The sequence below is a fragment of the Mytilus californianus genome, unplaced genomic scaffold, assembly GCF_021869535.1.
Source record: "Mytilus californianus isolate M0D057914Y unplaced genomic scaffold, xbMytCali1.0.p SCAF_1, whole genome shotgun sequence".
Taxonomy (NCBI): Eukaryota; Metazoa; Mollusca; class Bivalvia; order Mytilida; family Mytilidae; genus Mytilus; species Mytilus californianus.
The window spans coordinates 43,849,359-43,867,472 of record NW_026262581.1 but is presented as its reverse complement, the minus strand read 5'-3'; the positions used below and the strand labels follow the sequence as shown (position 1 = coordinate 43,867,472).

At 32.2% G+C, this 18,114-nt stretch overlaps 1 protein-coding gene across 10 annotated transcripts in view; it reads right to left on the bottom strand.

The window, feature by feature from the left end:
- LOC127701758 (ubiquitin-like modifier-activating enzyme 1) overlaps window positions 1-18,114 on the bottom strand; it is a 54,947-nt gene that overhangs the window by 6,224 nt on the left and 30,609 nt on the right. For 9 of the 10 annotated variants that reach the window (XM_052205762.1, XM_052205737.1, XM_052205723.1 and 6 more), the window contains 11 exons: window positions 15,184-15,264; window positions 13,534-13,686; window positions 12,338-12,503; window positions 11,242-11,324; window positions 10,431-10,544; window positions 7,734-7,847; window positions 6,772-6,918; window positions 2,531-2,605; window positions 1,682-1,877; window positions 867-1,048; window positions 88-174 (listed from right to left, as the gene is read on the bottom strand). In XM_052205762.1, coding sequence (XP_052061722.1) covers window positions 88-174; window positions 867-1,048; window positions 1,682-1,877; window positions 2,531-2,605; window positions 6,772-6,918; window positions 7,734-7,847; window positions 10,431-10,544; window positions 11,242-11,324; window positions 12,338-12,503; window positions 13,534-13,686; window positions 15,184-15,264 — 1,398 coding nt within the window. Of the gene's footprint in view, window positions 1-87; window positions 175-866; window positions 1,049-1,681; window positions 1,878-2,530; window positions 2,606-6,771; window positions 6,919-7,733; window positions 7,848-10,430; window positions 10,545-10,593; window positions 10,708-11,241; window positions 11,325-12,337; window positions 12,504-13,533; window positions 13,687-15,183; window positions 15,265-18,114 lie in introns of all 10 variants that reach the window. The other variant, XM_052205742.1, reaches the window with a different exon arrangement.

Below are 18,114 nucleotides of genomic sequence, written 5' to 3'. Positions count from 1 at the left end.
ACTAAAACCATACATCTTAGTTTCTGAAAGGAAAGATAATATCTGCAGTCTGCAACATCCTTAAAGTATTCTGACTAGACAACTTACTTTGATCAATTCTATACACACAAGACCAACTACTAAAGCTGTTGTGGTTGCTATAGCTGGAATGATTTTTCCTGCAATCAATTTACTCTGAAAAATATGTCATTAAGACAAATAGTTATTTTGAATTAACTATATCAGGTAATATTAAGGTCTTAACAAAAAATCTATAATACATTCAGTGTGGGCTTTTGTCTTGACATGTTACACTCAACAAGGTAACATCTCACTGAATGGATTGAAAGAGCTGTTCATTCTTTAGAAGTCAATTTAGTTCATTCTTTACAAGTCATTTAAAAACTGTCCGCAAGCCTCTTTTCTTGTCTTTGATTGGGCAAACTTTTTTCTTTTTGTAAAAATGCAAAAAATTCAATACTTTAAAAATAAAAGTTGTAAAAATGCAAAAACTTCAAAACTTTAAAAATAAACGATACATTATTTTGTTGCTGAAACATCCTTAAAGTTAGCACCTGGACATGGGTTTGAGGTACAAGTATCCAGTTATCTTTACCTAAGCAAAGGATTGACATATGCAGTCTGCTTGAAAAGTTTCATGATTTTTGCACAAAATAGATTTTACCAATACTGTAGAAAAGATGAGTAATTCCAGAATGTCTCCAGCTTAAACTGGTCAGTCAGTCTGATAAAATCATGGTTTCAGGACATAACTATCAGCATCAAAAGATGAAAAGATGAAATTGATTAAAGAAGTATGTCTTCATATAATTGTAAACGCACATTTATTCATCTCAATGTTATAGTTTTTGTACAAATATACAAACCTTATGTCTATCTGCCGGAGGGATATCATAGTTTAGTGCACGTAAATTTGAGCAAGCAACAATAAAGTCCATATGATAATTTGTGTCATCGTCTTTTTCAAAGTCTATAGGTTTTAATTTTAATTCCTTTAAGCTTTCTGGAGGTGGTATCGACTTCTGTAATTCTTCTAATTGATTTTCATCTGAAATATGTATGTAAATGTTTATGTTTCAAAATACTATAGATTGTTAAGTGACTAAACAAGTATATGTGAAATTTCTAAACTGAATTGTTGCAGCATAATCAACATTGCGTTTCACCATATGCACTTGTGAGATGGAGGATTTCATGTCTGATTGTATGGTTATCCTTGCTAAAATGGATTATTGTTTCAGATTTTTAACTGGATACTGCATTAATGCAAAAACAGAATTAAGCAGACGCCAATGCAATAAAACATGCTTTTTGATCTAGGATCAAATATTTCAGGGTAATAGCCATGATCTTTTTTATAAAAATAAATCTAGGGATATTATTTTAGATCTTTAAGCATCACTAATCAGTCTTTTGTAGACAATAAGTGCATATGGTGTACAAAGTTTTTAGCCTGGTATCTATGATGAGTTTATTGCAATATGTAAATTAGGAATTTTACATAATTATTAAGTGGTAAAAATTAGGGTTAGAATTACTTATTAGACAGAAAATTAGACTAAACTTAACAGCACAACACAAAAATATAGTTTACAAGTTTGATTAGTGATCATTACTCAGTATAGTATGCATACAGAAAGCAAAAGCTGTAAATATTCCACCTTTGGTATTGTATACTAACCAAAAGATCCTGAATTTCTGTTAGCTTCCATGTCAGCATCATTCACATCTATTCTGACTCCTGACCTTGGTGTGAACTCTGGAACTTTGACCTTCTCAATCATACTTTTAATAGCTTTCCTATCACGAACTTGTGGTATTCCATACATTTCAGCCCGAAGATTAGCAGTTGCTTCAACAAAATCTACATGGACATCCTGTAAAAAAGTTATTAAGATTCTAATTAAATAAAAGCTCACAAGAAATCCTTCCTCAACTATCATTTGACAGTTGGTCCACTACCCTTAAATTAGTAACTTTTATCACAGTTCATAGATAATGAGATAATTTCAAAGTTATCAGCCTTTTCTATCAACAATGCTATCTGGTTTTGAAAATGTAACACATCTGTATTGGGAAAAGATCACAAAACCTGAAGCTGGCCTCACTTATTCAGAAATATTTTGAACACTGTCTGCACCCATCTCTTTTTTTTCTCTCTGTAACTTCCCAGTTACTATTACGTTATGCTATTACTATGGGTTCAACATTATTATTTAAGTAACAGACATAAGATGATTGGCTGAAAATCAATTCAAAATTTGAAGAGCTGATTCAGTTACTATTACCAGTAGACAACACATTCCTGTAAGAATAATTCATCAAAGGGTTGTTAGGTTGTTTTCAGTTTTTGAAAAGAACCAGTCAGTATCTTTAGTATAAATCACACTTTAATTCCTTATTTTTTTTTTAAACTGAATGAGTTATTTTCTTTTAATAGAAAACAAACCCAAAATCAATAGCTATAAATATAATTAAGTTCTGGCTAAATAGTTTAAAATACTAATTCTAACCGTATTATACAACTTACATTATTGATACTGAATTCTAGATGATGTGGACATCTTTTGGGTCCTGACCAGAAAGGTGCCCCTGATGATGTAACCTGCAAAAAGAAACAATTCATATAAAATTTTGTTAAAAAAATTCACTTGGGATGAACCAAACCCGAGGATACCATCAATTCACTCATTCATTCATTCATGACCAAATATGCTAAAGAATATAAGAGCTGTAAGAAATAAGTAAGAAGAGTCGCAACCAAAAGGTTTATATTTGCATGCATTTAAAGGTTTATACTCCTTTCAATCATAGTGGCAATATATAATGTTGGGCTTCACACCATGACAAAGCATTCTACAAAATATGAAAGCTATAAAACAAACAATTTCACAGAAGATACTTTCAGAAGGTGAAATTATGCTTACAAAATTATTAAGTCTTGACCCTTACCATGCAGCCAGGGTTGTAATATTACATCCTATACCCTAAATCTTGGTTTTTTGGACTTAAATTGTTCACAACACTTTTAAAGGCTAGCTGTTTAATATTGATTCCAAAATGCATGCATGTCTCCTCAATCTAAGGAGCTATTTATTGTTATGTTCATCAGGTTTAAGAGTGCAGTTTGAGCCTAAATTTAAATTTTAATATTGAAATAAAATAAATATGGAAATTCTTGAGGTTTCTGTTTCCTTCTATGTTTTGCCCACACAGGACAGAGGTCTGGAGGTTCCAAAACAGGTAAACTATCATAGATTTACTACTGACTGTTTATGATTTAGATATGTTTCCAGAACATCTACTTCCAGTTGCAGTTCCAAGTAAGACCAAAAATTGAAAAATCAAAGCACTGTAAGCGCTGCAGGCAGTTAACCAAAAACCAAGGCAAACGTAATTATGAAAACTGTGGCAGTGTTGCTTCAAATTTTTTTTTCAGATTTGAAAGAACAAACATTAAACATTCGTATATTCTACATTTATGTTTATTTGATGAATTGATTATTAAGGCAAATTAATTAATATTTTATCAAGGTTTTCTAAAGCAACGCATATATCAATGTATATTTTTAATGGTGAGTCTGCAGTGGTACAAGTTCGCAATGATTGCAGGTGTTCTAGTTGGTAGTTAACGTTGGTACCAGTTGACTTTTAGTGGTACAAGTTGACGTAATTGTATGAATGGACTTGCTTCCCTGGAAGGAACACTGAGTTTGGGTTCTACAGTACAAAAGTTATGAGAGACAAATCAGACAAATGTTTACTACTACAGGGATCAAAGGTGAGGTCTGACTGCCCTGACCATAGTAAATGTAAATGACCCCCACCTTCACCCCAAGTCCGTGATATCACTCCATACCAAGTTTGGAATAAAATGACAGGTGATTATAAAAGAGGGACGAAAGATACCAGAGGGACAGTCAACCTCATAGATTGAAAACAAACTGACAACGCCATGGCCAAAAATAAAAAGACAAACAGACAAATAATAGTACAGATGACACAACATAGAAAACTGAAGACTAAGCAACACGAACCCCACCAAAAACTGGGGGTGATCTCAGGTTCTCCGGTCAAATAAAACAATTGGTCAAACATTCTTGGGCTTTACACTGCTTGAAAGATTTATACGTTTCTTTAAAATGAGCCATAAATGCAAATTTTTATAGGCCCAGAAATAATTCAAAAAATAATTAAAGTAAATTCAATTTACCTAGACTCATTTTTTGCATCAATACAATTTTATAATAAACAAGAAATAATTGTAACAGGATGCTGTTACGAAGTCTCCCAAACAAAGCTCCCATAATTTGTCATTCCCATGGTCGCCTGACATTGGGCAAAGTCCAGTACACATTGGTTTGGTCTAGTAAAGTGATATGCATATGTCACATAATGTGACGCCTAGGAGATTGACCCTGTATATCATTCAAATTATTTTGAAATGACAAACAGGAATAAATATGGTTTAGGAGTGGGGACCGTTTACAAGTTCTCAAACAGGAGGGGGTGGGTTGACCCCAGGGACTCCCCCTATATTTCATTTGATTTGTTATATTGTCCCATACATGAATATATATGGTTTAGGAGTGGGGATTTCAACCGTTTACAAGTTCTCAAACAATAGGGGGTGGGGTGACCCCAGGGACTCCCCCTATATTTCATTTGATTTGTTATATTGTCCCATACATCAATATATATGGTTTAGGGGTGGGGATCTCGACCGTTTCCAAGTTCTCAAACAAGAGGGGGTGGGGTGACCCCAGGGACTCCCCCTATATTTCATTTGATTTGTTATATTGTCCTATATATTAATATATATGGTTTAGGGGTGGGGATCTCGACCGTTTCCAAGTTCTCAAACAGGAGGGGGTGGGGTGACCCCAGGGATTCCCCCAAATTTTCATTTGATTTGTTTTATTGTCCCATACAAGTATATATATGGTTTAGGGGTGGGGATCGCGACCGTTTACAAGATAAAAGAACATTTTCAAATTGAAGGGATGACTCACCCTATATTTTATTTGATTTGTTTCATTGTCCTGTTCTCATTACTGAAGACCACGCGTGTCTATCACTTACTGTTTTCGAGTATAAATAGTCATTTGAAAATAAAATCCCATAGGGTTCTACAGTAAACCCCTCCCTTCTTTAGGCCCCTCAAAATACCCCTAAATAGTTCCCAATGCACAAACGAAAGATTGATGGCTCCGCTAGACATGTTAGTCTTACATTTTATGAAACCCTAAGTTAATCTGACAAGGGGTCCGAGTTGTTTTCTTAGACGGTCCGAGTGGCCCGGTCCGACTTGTCTCTGGGACGAGTTATTCCGCATTTCTTAAAACATCGACCTGATTGGTCGACATTGATTACGTCGATTTCCGGTTTTTCATTCATAAAATAACAACAAGTTCAGTGATAAACGGAATAATTTAATAAAAGAAAGGAATTTAAATGTGCATACATTTAATTGAAATCAATTAAATAATCACAATCGTCTTAAACTAAAAGAATATCATGATTAAGAGTACTTTCGCTTAATCGGACTTTATATCATCAGAATCAAACGAACTTACGTTTCGTGCAAGTTAAAATTACCGCCAACTTAGACTACATGTGTACTATATATAACTTTATTCCCTCTATCATAGAGATTTGGTGTACATGAACAATATTCCTGCGCAATTTGCCATTTGGGAAATATAAACGACTTGTAATTACAGATTTTCGGCGATGAAATATTTCATACAATTGTTCTTTGCCATCTTAGCCAAAAGCACAGGGGATAATAAACTACGTACGGATTTCTATTGAGCACTATTTCCTATGTGCAACTTCAAATATTATGCGTCGTTCGACGATCATTTAAGGTTATTCTGGTCATATTTTTTGTATTCCAGAATTAAAAGAATGAAAAAAATGTCCAATTAGTTATATATAACATATTAGCCTGCTAGATTACAACAATGGCACTTTTTTCAGCATTCGTTAGGAAAAACACAAATCTAGGGTGCTAGCATAAGGCAGCTTAACTGCCTAAAAATATCAGGATGGTCTGGATTTTTGGTTAAAATAACCTCCTTAAAGGCTGCCATGCCCAGATCAGTTCTCTCAGACCTAAGCACTATTGTTTATAGTACATGTGTTCTATGGGGTGCACTCTCTTTGCATGCAACAATAAGCTGCACCTATCTGCATCCCTTGGTCACACAGGTCAACGAATAGAACCATAAAAATTTGACGTTTTTTGCACCAGATTGCCAATTTTGGGGAAGCATGATCATTAAACATCACAATCAAGTCTGATAAAAATATGAATGATATCCTGCAAAAGACTTCTGTGGATCTGTGTTCATATTGTGAAATAACAATAACAGGCAGGTTTAACGGTTTATAAAGAACAATGTTAATTATTAAATATAGTATCAAATCCTTCTATTCAAAACTCAGGGGTTTATTCTTAATCAGTGATGTTTCCCTCTCTAAAAGATTTAATGTATATCAAATACTTTGGATACATCTAATTCATAGGTACCATTTTTTATGAAATGAAGGATAAAGTGTATTTTCCTGGATTTGCCAAGGTTTACATATAACCCTATTGAATATTTATACTCAGTTGAACACTTAAATTAGTGGTTTACCAATACCCATGAAATCCATGAAAATTGGTACCCCATGAATAATAATGAATCCACATTCTATACCGTACTGGACTTACTGCTGACAAAAAGCATCTAAAACATATGTAGTCACTTATGAACTAGTTACCTGGTCTGATGGAAAGTTAAACAGAAGCTGTCGTATTGAATTATTATAATTCTCTTGGAAAAGATTACGAGCAAAAGCTACACATTCCTGAAAGTCCTTTGGTCTCTCTGTGGTCAAAGCTTTCTTGACAGTTTCCAATGTTTCAGTCTGCAATAATTGAAATATGACACATAAAACCTTTTACAAGAAAATGGTTCCCCTTTTCAGTTTATATGATCAACATAATATCTATAAAATATATATTCTCTTTTTTGCTAAATATCTTTGCACTGCATAATTTTTTGTTATCTTTATAATTTTACTCAATTGAAAATAAAAAATATTTTTTTCCTAAAATAGCTCTGACCCAGATATATATTTTTCATTCATATGAATTTATTAATAACTCTTAATCAACCCCAATATACTATAATTCATCTTTGCTATCTGTCAAAATTATAAATTCAAAACCAGTAAATGTACTGGAGAGCATCACTGCTGAAACAGTGTAATTTTCAGTAGAACAGAGTTTTAACTATCCTCTAATTCCAAGTCATATTTTATGCAGGGACAAATTGAAAACTGTAAAACAATTTTATTTTGAATAGATAAAGAATGTGTTCATGAGACAAAAATGCCCCTGTTTATAAATATATGACAAATTCTGAAATTTTTTAATTTACTAAGGGACATAACTCAAGAACTGTGAAAATGACACCACCCGAATTCAATCTTGATCTGTGTTTGGTGGTAATAAACATTGTGTATCAGTTTCAGAACATTTGGTTGAGGCAAAATAAAGTTATATTATGATACTTCAAATTTGCCAATTTTTCCATTTATAAAGGGACATGCATGACATGTCTGTATATGTTTACAATAATATATCATATCTTATATGAAATGATGTTCAATCAACTATCATTTTTTAAGGTGTCCGGAGTATAGCATTTACAAAAGACATCCTGAATAAGTGTACTTACTGGTTGAGTACCTTGCAATTTCAATGTCCTCTCCATAAATTTTGGGTCAGAGAGGTACTGCAGAGCTGACTCTACTGGCTGATTAAACAATCCTTCAAACTGATCACGGGCCCACTGAAAAATTGAAAGTGCTGTTATCATTTTTCAACTATTAAACACTCTAAAAATGTACAATGTTTTACCAAGTTGAATCATATTCTGTGCAACCAAGAATGTTTGGATATCAAATCATAAGGAAATCTAATCTAATACTTTATTTTGGTCAATATTGTAGAAAAGAATTGGCTAGAAAAGGCTTAAATTCTAACTGAAAAATACGACTATGTAATATCAATATTTAAGATTGTGAATATTTGTTTTCAAACCTGATAAGAAATTGATAATTTTTCAGGGCCAAATTTAGACATTCCTGGCCGTATCCTTTTGTTATCATGAATTGTCAAATTTAAAAGAACAAGTGAAACTGCGAGCTACTGCTCACTGATGATACCCACGTCCAAATTTTTGGGTAAACAGAAGTTGTTGAGTGATGAATCTGAAAACACATCACACAGTATAGCTGACTTATATAAACCCTGAAACCAAATTTCAGAAATCCTTGTATTGTAGTTCCTGAGAAAAATGTGACGAAAATTTTCAACTTGGCGATCATGTGTAAAATAATACAAATGTTCAGTAAACAGGAAGTTGTTGAGTGATGAATCTGAAAACACATCACACGGTATAGCTGACTTATATAAACCCTGAAACCAAATGTCAGAAATCCTTGTATTGTAGTTCCTGAGAAAGATGCGACGAAAAATATTCATGGGACGGAAGAACGGACTGACGGAAGGACTGACGGATGGACAGACAGAGGTAAAACAGTATACCCCCACTTTTTTAAAGAGTCCCATAATTATAAGAATGGATTGAAATTGAAATGGACCTGCCTCTATAGGGCATATCAAAGCGTAAAAATTTGGAAATATTCAATTAAGCAATTAGATAAAGGACCTTGCCTTTATAGAAAACATTTTGTAAAAAATTGTAAATTGTAAATACAGCAAACTTCTTTTGAATGATCAATAGATAACTGAATGTCGTCTATATAGAACTAAATGTTATGTAAAAATATTCAACTAAGCCCACATATAAGACAATAACTAATCCTTAGTCTTAGTGATTTCAATATCAATAGAGTTCTTCCTCTCATTATATCTGACCACGTATCCAAGTAAGGTTGCAATCTGATATCAAATATTTGATTTTAGCATCAGGAAACAACTTTCCTGCACAAATTTCAGTCTATTAATTAGTAACTATGACATAGGCCTTAGAGGTAGTGACCTCAAAATCAATATGGAGCGTCTTATTATATGTGACCATATATATCAAGAAAAGTTGCAATCTGATAAAAAAAAAATTGATTAAGGATCCAATGACAACTGTCCTGCACAAGTTTTTATCTATTTTTAGTAACTATGACATTGACCTTAGAAGTGGTGACCTCAAATCAATAGAGATTTCCTTTCATAATACCTGGCTAGTTAAGCAAGTGAGGTTGTGATCCCATTTATAGTAGTTGTTTAAGCATCTAGAAACCATTCACCTGCACAAATGTCTGTTTTTTTTAATAACTATGACCAAGAACTTAGAACACAAAATGATATAGGGAATTCCTCTCATTATATGTGATCATATATAACATCAAAATGATATTGGGAATTTCCTCTCATTATATGTGATCATATATAACATCAAAATGATATAGGGAATTCCTCTCATTATATGTGATCATATATAACATCAAAATGATATTGGGAATTTCCTCTCATTATATGTGATCATATATAACATCAAAATGATATAGGGAATTTCCTCTCATTATTTGTGATCATATATAACATCAAAATGATATAGGGAATTCCTCTCATTATATGTGATCATATATAACATCAAAATGATATAGGGAATTTCCTCTCATTATTTGTGATCATATATAACATCAAAATGATATAGGGAATTCCTCTCATTATATGTGATCACATATAACATCAAAATGATATAGGGAATTTCCTCTCATTATATGTGATCATATATAACATCAAAATGATATAGGGAATTTCCTCTCATTATATGTGATCATATATAACATCAAAATGATATAGGGAATTCCTCTCATTATATGTGATCATATATAACATCAAAATGATATAGGGAATTTCCTCTCATTATATGTGATCATATATAACATCAAAATGATATAGGGAATTTCCTCTCATTATATGTGATCATATATAACAACAAAATGATATAGGGAATTTCCTCTCATTATATGTGATCATATATAACATCAAAATGATATAGGGAATTTCCTCTCATTATATGTGATCATATATAACATCAAAATGATATAGGGAATTTCCTCTCATTATATGTGATCATATATAACATCAAAATGATATAGGTAATTTCCTCTCATTATATGTGATCATATATCCAATGAAGGTTGCAATCAGATATAAAGTACTTAATTTAGAATCTGGATACCAAAATGAATATTGGATTGACGGACAGAAGGGTAAAAAAATATATACCCATTCTTCTTTGTAATCTAAAAACATGCAAAACTTTTGAATATATAAAACCTTCCACATACTGGGATAACAAACTACAAATACAAACATACACCTGGAGGGGTCATGCATTTCTTACCTGTAATGTATGCTCAATAGCATTTGGGAAATTTTTTAACGTACAAATGGGAATGGATTTTTCTGGAGGGTCTTGTGATGATGAATACGACTCTGTCATGTGTGGGAGGACAACCTGTTGATGAAAACAAAATTCTGAGTATTTATATAGTTCTTTACATTACCTTTAGAGTATGGTCAATAACGTACGGAAAAAATTTGAGTGTGCAAGACATGAAGGTCTCATCTACTGCATCCTGTGATGAGGAGTAGGATTCAGTCATATGTGGCAAAATTACCTACCAATTAAAATGAGCACAGTAAAATACCTGTAAAATATGATTAATCGTTTGTGGAAATTGCAGACATTTAAAAGGAACCAACTCTTCTTTTCGATCAGTAGAGGAGATGGATTCCGTCACATATGGCAAAATAACCTGCCAATTATAGAAGTATAACTAATTGCTAGAAATCTGACATATCAACAAGGGTCCCACTTGCATTATTGTATGTGAGACACAGAAACAAATAATTAATACTGATGCAAATATATGATTATTCTTAACAAAATTAATTTTCACAAAATGCACATTATTTTTGACACATGATATCTTTTTTGTAAAGCATATATCTTTTTAGCATTTTGTTTGTTGAAATCCTAGCATAAAAAGATGTCTCTCAAATTTCGTGATTATCTAAACAATACACTTGACCTAGAGATATGTCTCACCTGTATGAATTTTCCTAGTATAATGTAAAATATTGAAATCATAATGACAAACTATTGTTTACAGGGTACTATAAAAGTGATAATGTCTATATAGAAAACTTACTTGTACATTTCCTTTTGTTCCTAGTGTGCCCGATTCCAGAAGTGGTTTACAGTAATATACACAGCGTCTATCCATATACATTCCTAAAAGTTCATTTAAATATAAAATGGTAAGTCATTTAAATCATTTCTAGAATAAATCTGACATACTGCATCAAAGAAACAATTTATCAAAGTTTGAAGGAAAAAGATATTGGTTAGATCACAACTGACAATTAATTGATTAATTTTATATGAACTACATTTACAGGTAACTGTCAATTGAAAACAAATGAATTCATACATATAAACAGTAAACACAAGTAGGACTTCATAAAAGTTTACAGATTTGTTTTGCCAATTAAGCAAAGCAAATTCAAATATTAATTTTGCACAAATCTGATATGCTAAAGTGTTTGGTAATGAGTTCTATAAAGATTTATTGAATAAACAAGTACAGTCAAACCTGTATTAAGTTGTCACTCTTGGTAAGTATCAAAAGTGACCACTCAAGAGAGGTGACCTTTTAAATGAGGTTCCTAAAAAAATTCTGATTCCATCATCGCCTGTGGCCGGGATCGGGGCTAATTGTTTTAGTGTTTTCAATCGGTAGATTTATGGTTCTTGCGTCAGTGAAATAAAAAATGGCAGATTCCAGTGTAGTAGATTTGAAGAAAACATTAAAAATATATTAATATTCGTTGAGAAATAAATTGGCAATACAGTTTAGAGGGTAAAGGAAAGAAGTGGAACATGAGGAATTCACGAGAACACCTCCTATTGTGCAGTCTCAGTTGCAAACGGGTTCCGATTTTTATTTTGACTGACGAACATATATTTTCGTCATGATTATTTCCGTAATTAAAAACATTAAAATGACTGTTGTTAAAAGCTGTAAAGAAGATCTTGTGGCAAAATTAGGTGACCGCTGACCTAGTTAGACAGGTGAAAGCTGATTTGAGTTATATATAGAGAAAAAGTTTTGGAGGGTCTGAGAGTGACCGTTGGAGACAGGTAACCGTTAAGGCAGGTTTGACTGTACTCTAGACATGAAACACTCGAGTATCATCATTCAACTTGTATACAAATCTTGAGGAAAATCTACAATGTCTACTCACTTGCATCAACATTATCTAAAGCGTTTGTGATGCCATCTAGATCTTCAAAGAATTCGTCAGTATATATATTTTCTGTCTCTCCACCTACTCTATTCTCCTGTGATATTATGTTAAATGCAGGATTCATTTCCTTTGCAGCATTGGCCGCAGTACCTGATTTCGGTTTCTAAAAAAGAAGACAAAATAAACATATATATATATAATTCAATGAATAGCTCACTCTACTTTCAATTCAACTACAGTTGTCATATTTTCTTCAAACTCTTGATATTATTCAATAAGTCTGTGATATAACCCACTCACTGTAGGCCAAGTGATTTATATGTAAGACAATGTGTATGGCACTAGCCTGCACTGGTGATATAACCCACTGACTGTAGGCAAAGCACTAGCCTGCACTGGTAATTATTTTCTTTTCTTTTCCAGAAAAATATTTGGTTGTAATGTTTTACTTGTCTTCTGAAAACACTTAAAGATATAAAGATTTAGTAAAAATAAATAACCAGAAGGTTCTCTTGATGTATACCAAAACCAATCCAATTTTGACTTTTGAGACACATATTCTTGCAACACCCACACATAAACTGCCAATTGTTACAATCTCTGTTTTGATAATGCCAAGGATGGTAACTCTCTCCATGTATAACAAGTTACAAGGCTCTTCTTTTGGATTCAGAAATATGGTACATGTATCAGAATAAGTTTTTTTTTAAATCACTAAAAGCTCCAATTTTAATCATTCTATAGGTGACTTATAGTTTAAGGTAATTATAATACTAGTAACATGAAAACATGGACATCAAATTTTGCTACATAGGTACCATGAAGAATAACCAATATGTGATATGCAAATCAAATTAACTTTGATGTTGCCAAATGCTAATTAAAATCAAGTTATATACATTCAATGGAAACTTTTGAAAGTATTGTTTGTTCTCTTTTTTTTACATGCTTTTTTTTCTACAAGATATAGAAAGCAAAAAAAATGTGGAAATATTGGAAAATGACCTTTTGTTGTTAAATTTAGTTTTTCACTGTTTTTCTTTTTTATTGTAAAATCAGAAAAAAATCTACACGAGATTTACTCTCATTCTGTTTTGACAGAAAGTAACTGATGAAACTTTTATGAGTACCCACCTGTACATCCCAGGGTCTGAACACAGAAAGTAACTAATAAAACTTTTCTGAATACCCACCTGTACATCCCAGGGTCTGAACAGAAACTGTCTGTTGAGGTTAGATTTTTCTATGATGTCCATATCTGTAACTATCACTTTCCCTCCATCACAACCAAGTCCCATCATAGACCAGTTCTTCAACATCTCACATCCTATTGCACCTGCCCCTACCTGTTATCAAAATATAATAAAACTTCATTGACATTAAATATCCAAGTACTGTTGATACTGCGAGTCAACCAAAATGACTTGACCACAAAACAAATCCAGCATATCCATACTTTTATATTATTACATTAAAATAATTTCTTAAAATGTTGTATTCAAAAATTCGTAAGGGTTCCGCGGAACCCAGTGTCTCGCCTACTTTTGCTGTTAGTCACAGGCTCAACAAAAATGGGGAAAAAATTATTAAAAAATTTTCCTCTAGATACTATCTTTTGATTGTAAGAAGTTCTGTTAAGTTTGGTAAAAATCCAAGAAGGTTTATGTATCTAATAAATGTTTTAAAAACTTTAACTGCAGACTGAACGTAATGTTAACTGGAATAAAACTAAGTCCATCTATAAGTAATATACGGAAAAACAGGAAATAATTTTTTTTTAAATTTCCTTCTAGATACTAGCTTTTGATCATAAAGAAGCTTCTGTCCAAGTGTGGTACAAATCCAGGATAGTTTAAGAAAGTTATTAAAATTTTGAAAGCTTTAACCACAGAGTGAATGTAATGTTAACTGGCAGAAAAACTAAGTCCATTTATAAGTGAAATACGGATAAACAGGATTTTTTTTTAACAAAATTTACTTTTGAATACCATCTTATGATCACAAACAAGCTTCTGTCCAAGTGTGGTACAAATACAGGATAGTTTAAGAAAGTTATTAAAATTTGAAAAACTTTAACCACAGAGTGAATGTTATGTTAACTGGCAGAAAAACTAAGTCCATATATGAGTAAATTACGGATAAACAGGATTTATTTTTTACAAAATTTTCTTCTGGATACTATCTTATGATTATAAACAATCTCCTGTCCAAGTTTGGTACAAATCTAGGATAGTTTAAGAAAGTTATTAAAATTTCAAAAACTTTAACCACAGAGTGAATGTAAAGTTAACTGGCAGAAAAACTAAGTCCATTTATGAGTTAAATACGAAAAAACAGGATTTTTTTTTTTTACAAAATTTTCTTCTGGATACTATCTTATGATCAAAACAAGCTTCTGTCCAAGTTTGGTTGAAATGAAGGATAGTTTAAGAAAGTTAATAAAATTTCAAAAACTTTAACCACAGGGTGAATATTTGTGGACGCAGACGAAGACACCGATGGAATGTAGGATCGCTATGGGTCGCTTTTGCGACAAAAGTCGCAGGCTCGACAAAAACGTTGTTCGAAAAATATCAAAAGGGATCTAAATGCTACTTGTTTAAATAGTCTGTGACCTTATTCTATCTGAATTGTTTTTATTTAAATGAAGCATAATCAACAGTATTCTTAAATATGCATTGCCTTTCTGACATTTGTTATATCGTATGTTTTTCCCACATTCACTTGAAAATTTGCCATTTCCCCTCACATTTAATTTACTATCTTTTAACCGGTATATGCGATATATTTAATGTACAAGGATTTATGAAAAAAAGAAATTCCCTTTGAGATTATATACTTACCAGAAAGTATTTTTGTGCACCCATTTTCTTAACAAAGTCCTTGCCAAATACTGCAATCTGACCATCATATCTACAGTTTAGCTACAAAAAAAAAACCAACATTATTAAGGAGGAATAAATAATTACACACAAAATAAATATCTCTCAATAATTTTTTATATTCTTTTAAAGATTTTTTAAACATGGTAATTAATGTTTTCTAAATATAAAGTTAATTTTAAATCTATTTTCCCCAGGAGCCCAGCAACATATGAAATTTAAAGCTCCATTCCCCCCCCCCCCCCCCCCCCCCAAAAAAAATTCATAATAGGCAGTATGGAATATCTTAAAGCCAAATAAATTCCTTGGTTTCCAAGATTACTGCCATACTTTATAATGAAAGAACCTTAGTGAGCACGCTCACATACCCCACGTCCCCACATTGTCATTGGAGAAATAAAATAAGTGTAAGAAAAAATAAAATGCTCCGCAGGGTGCAGCTTGATACGACTGCAGAGGTCGAACCCTGAACAGTTGGGGCAAGTATGGACACAACATTCAAGCTTGATACAGCTTTGCATTTGGATTGTGATTAAATATTTGACACAGCATAGGTTTCTGACACAGAATGAATGTGGTCTAAGAACTTAAAAATTTTAAATTGGACATTCACCTATTATGGTCCAATATCCAAAATCTAAATACATGGTTAGATTCAGCATATCAAAGAACCCCAAAAATTCAATTTTTGATGAAATCAAACAAAGTTTAATTTTGGACCCTTTTGACCTCAATGTGGACAAAGTTGATAACGGGGCCCAAAAATCAAAAATCTAAATACATGGTTAGATTCAGCATATCAAAGAACCCCATATATTCAATTTTTGTTGAAATCAAACAAAGTTTAATTTTGGACCCTGATTTGGACCAACTTGAAAACTGGGCCCATAATCAAAAATCTAAATACATGTTTAGATTCAGCATATCAAAGAACCCCATATATTCAATTTTTGTTAAAATCAAACTAAGTTTAATTTTGGACCCTTTGGACCTTAATGTAGACCAATTTGAAAACGGAACCAAAATTTAAGAATCTAAATACATGGTTAGATTCGGCATATCAAAGAACCCCAATAATTCAATTTTTGATGAAATCAAACAAGGTTTAATTTTGGACCCTTTGGACCTCAATGTGGACCAATTTAAAAACAGGGCCCAAAATCCAAAAACTAAAATACACGGTTAGATTCAGCATATTAAAGAACCCCAAGAATTCAAGAATAAAACCCCATTGAAATTGGTCAAGAAATAAGCAATTTATACGAAGTATCTTCTTTTGCACAATACTGTGCAATTAAATATTTCTTGCTATTGTGCAATACTGTACAATTGACAATTTCTTGCTATTGCGCAATATTGTGCTATTGGATATTTCTTGCTATTGCGCAATACTGTGCAATTGAAGATTTCTTGCTATTGCGCAATACTGTGCAATTGAAGATTTCTTGCTATTGTGCAATACTGTGCAATTGAAAATTTCTTGCTATTGCACAATACTTATTATATAATAATTTACACATCCTGTTTGGTGTGTATCTCCTACCATATCATTATTATTTGCTTTTAAATATAAATCAGAAATAACCAACTTAAAATAGAAAATTTTAAAAGAAAAAAAAAAAGGAAAAAAAGGAAAAAAAAAAAAATCCCCCCCCCCCCCCAATTTTTTGAACCCCCTTATGATTCATCACCCCCAAACTCAATCCCAGCCTTCCCTTTGTGGTATGGTACCTTGCAGTACAATTTCAGAGAGATCCATACACTTGAACACAATTTATTGTCTGGAAACTAGAAAAATTTGTAAGGGTTCCGCGGAACCCAGTGTCTCGCCTACTCTTGCTGTTAATCGCAGGTTCAACAAAAATGAGATGAGGAAAAAATTTAATAAAAATATTCCTCTCAATAAATTTTTTTATTGTATGAAGCTTCTGTCCAAGTTTGGTAAAAATCCAGGATAGTTTATGAATCTAATAAATGTTTTAAAAAATTTAACTGCAGACTGTATGTAATGTTAACTCGAAGAAAAACTAAGTCTATTTATAAGTAAAATATGGATAAACAAGTACAAAATTTTAATAAAAATTTCCTTCTAGATACTAGCTTTTGATCATAAACAAACTTCTGTCCATGTTTAGTACAAATCCAGGATAGTTAAAGAAAGTTATTAACATTTTAAAAACTTTTAACCACAGAGTGAATGTAATGTTTCCTGGCAGAAAAACTTAGTCCATTTATAAGTAAAATACGGAAAAACAGGAATTTTTTTTTTTTAAATTTACTTCTAGATACTATCTTATGATCATAAACAAGCTTCTGTCCAAGTTTGGTAGAAATCTAGGATAGTTTGAGAAAGTTATTAAAATTTTTAAAACTTTAACCACTGAGTGAATGTAATGTTTCCTGGCAGAAAAACTAAGTCCATTTATAAGTAAAATACGGAAAAACAAGATTTTTTTTTTTACAAAATTTACTTCCGGATACTATCTTATGATCATAAACAAGCTTCTGTCCAAGTTTGGTAGAAATCCAGGATAGTTTAAGAAAGTTATTAACATTTTTAGCCCCTTTTTGGCCCCAAATTCCTAAACGTTTAGGGCAATTACCCCCAAACTCAAACCCAGCTTTCCCTTTGTGATATGGAACCTTGTAGTCAATTTCAGAAAGATCCATACACTTACACACAAGTTATTGTCCTGAAACTAGAAAAATGCTTGTTTTTTGCCCCTTTTTGGCCCCTAATTCCTAAAATATTGAGGCAATTACCCCCATCATCAATCCCAGCCTTCCCTTTGTGGTATGGTACCTTGCAGTACAATTTCAGAGAGATCCATACACTTGAACACAAGTTATTGTCTGGAAACTAGAAAAATGCTTATTTTTGGCCCCTTTTTG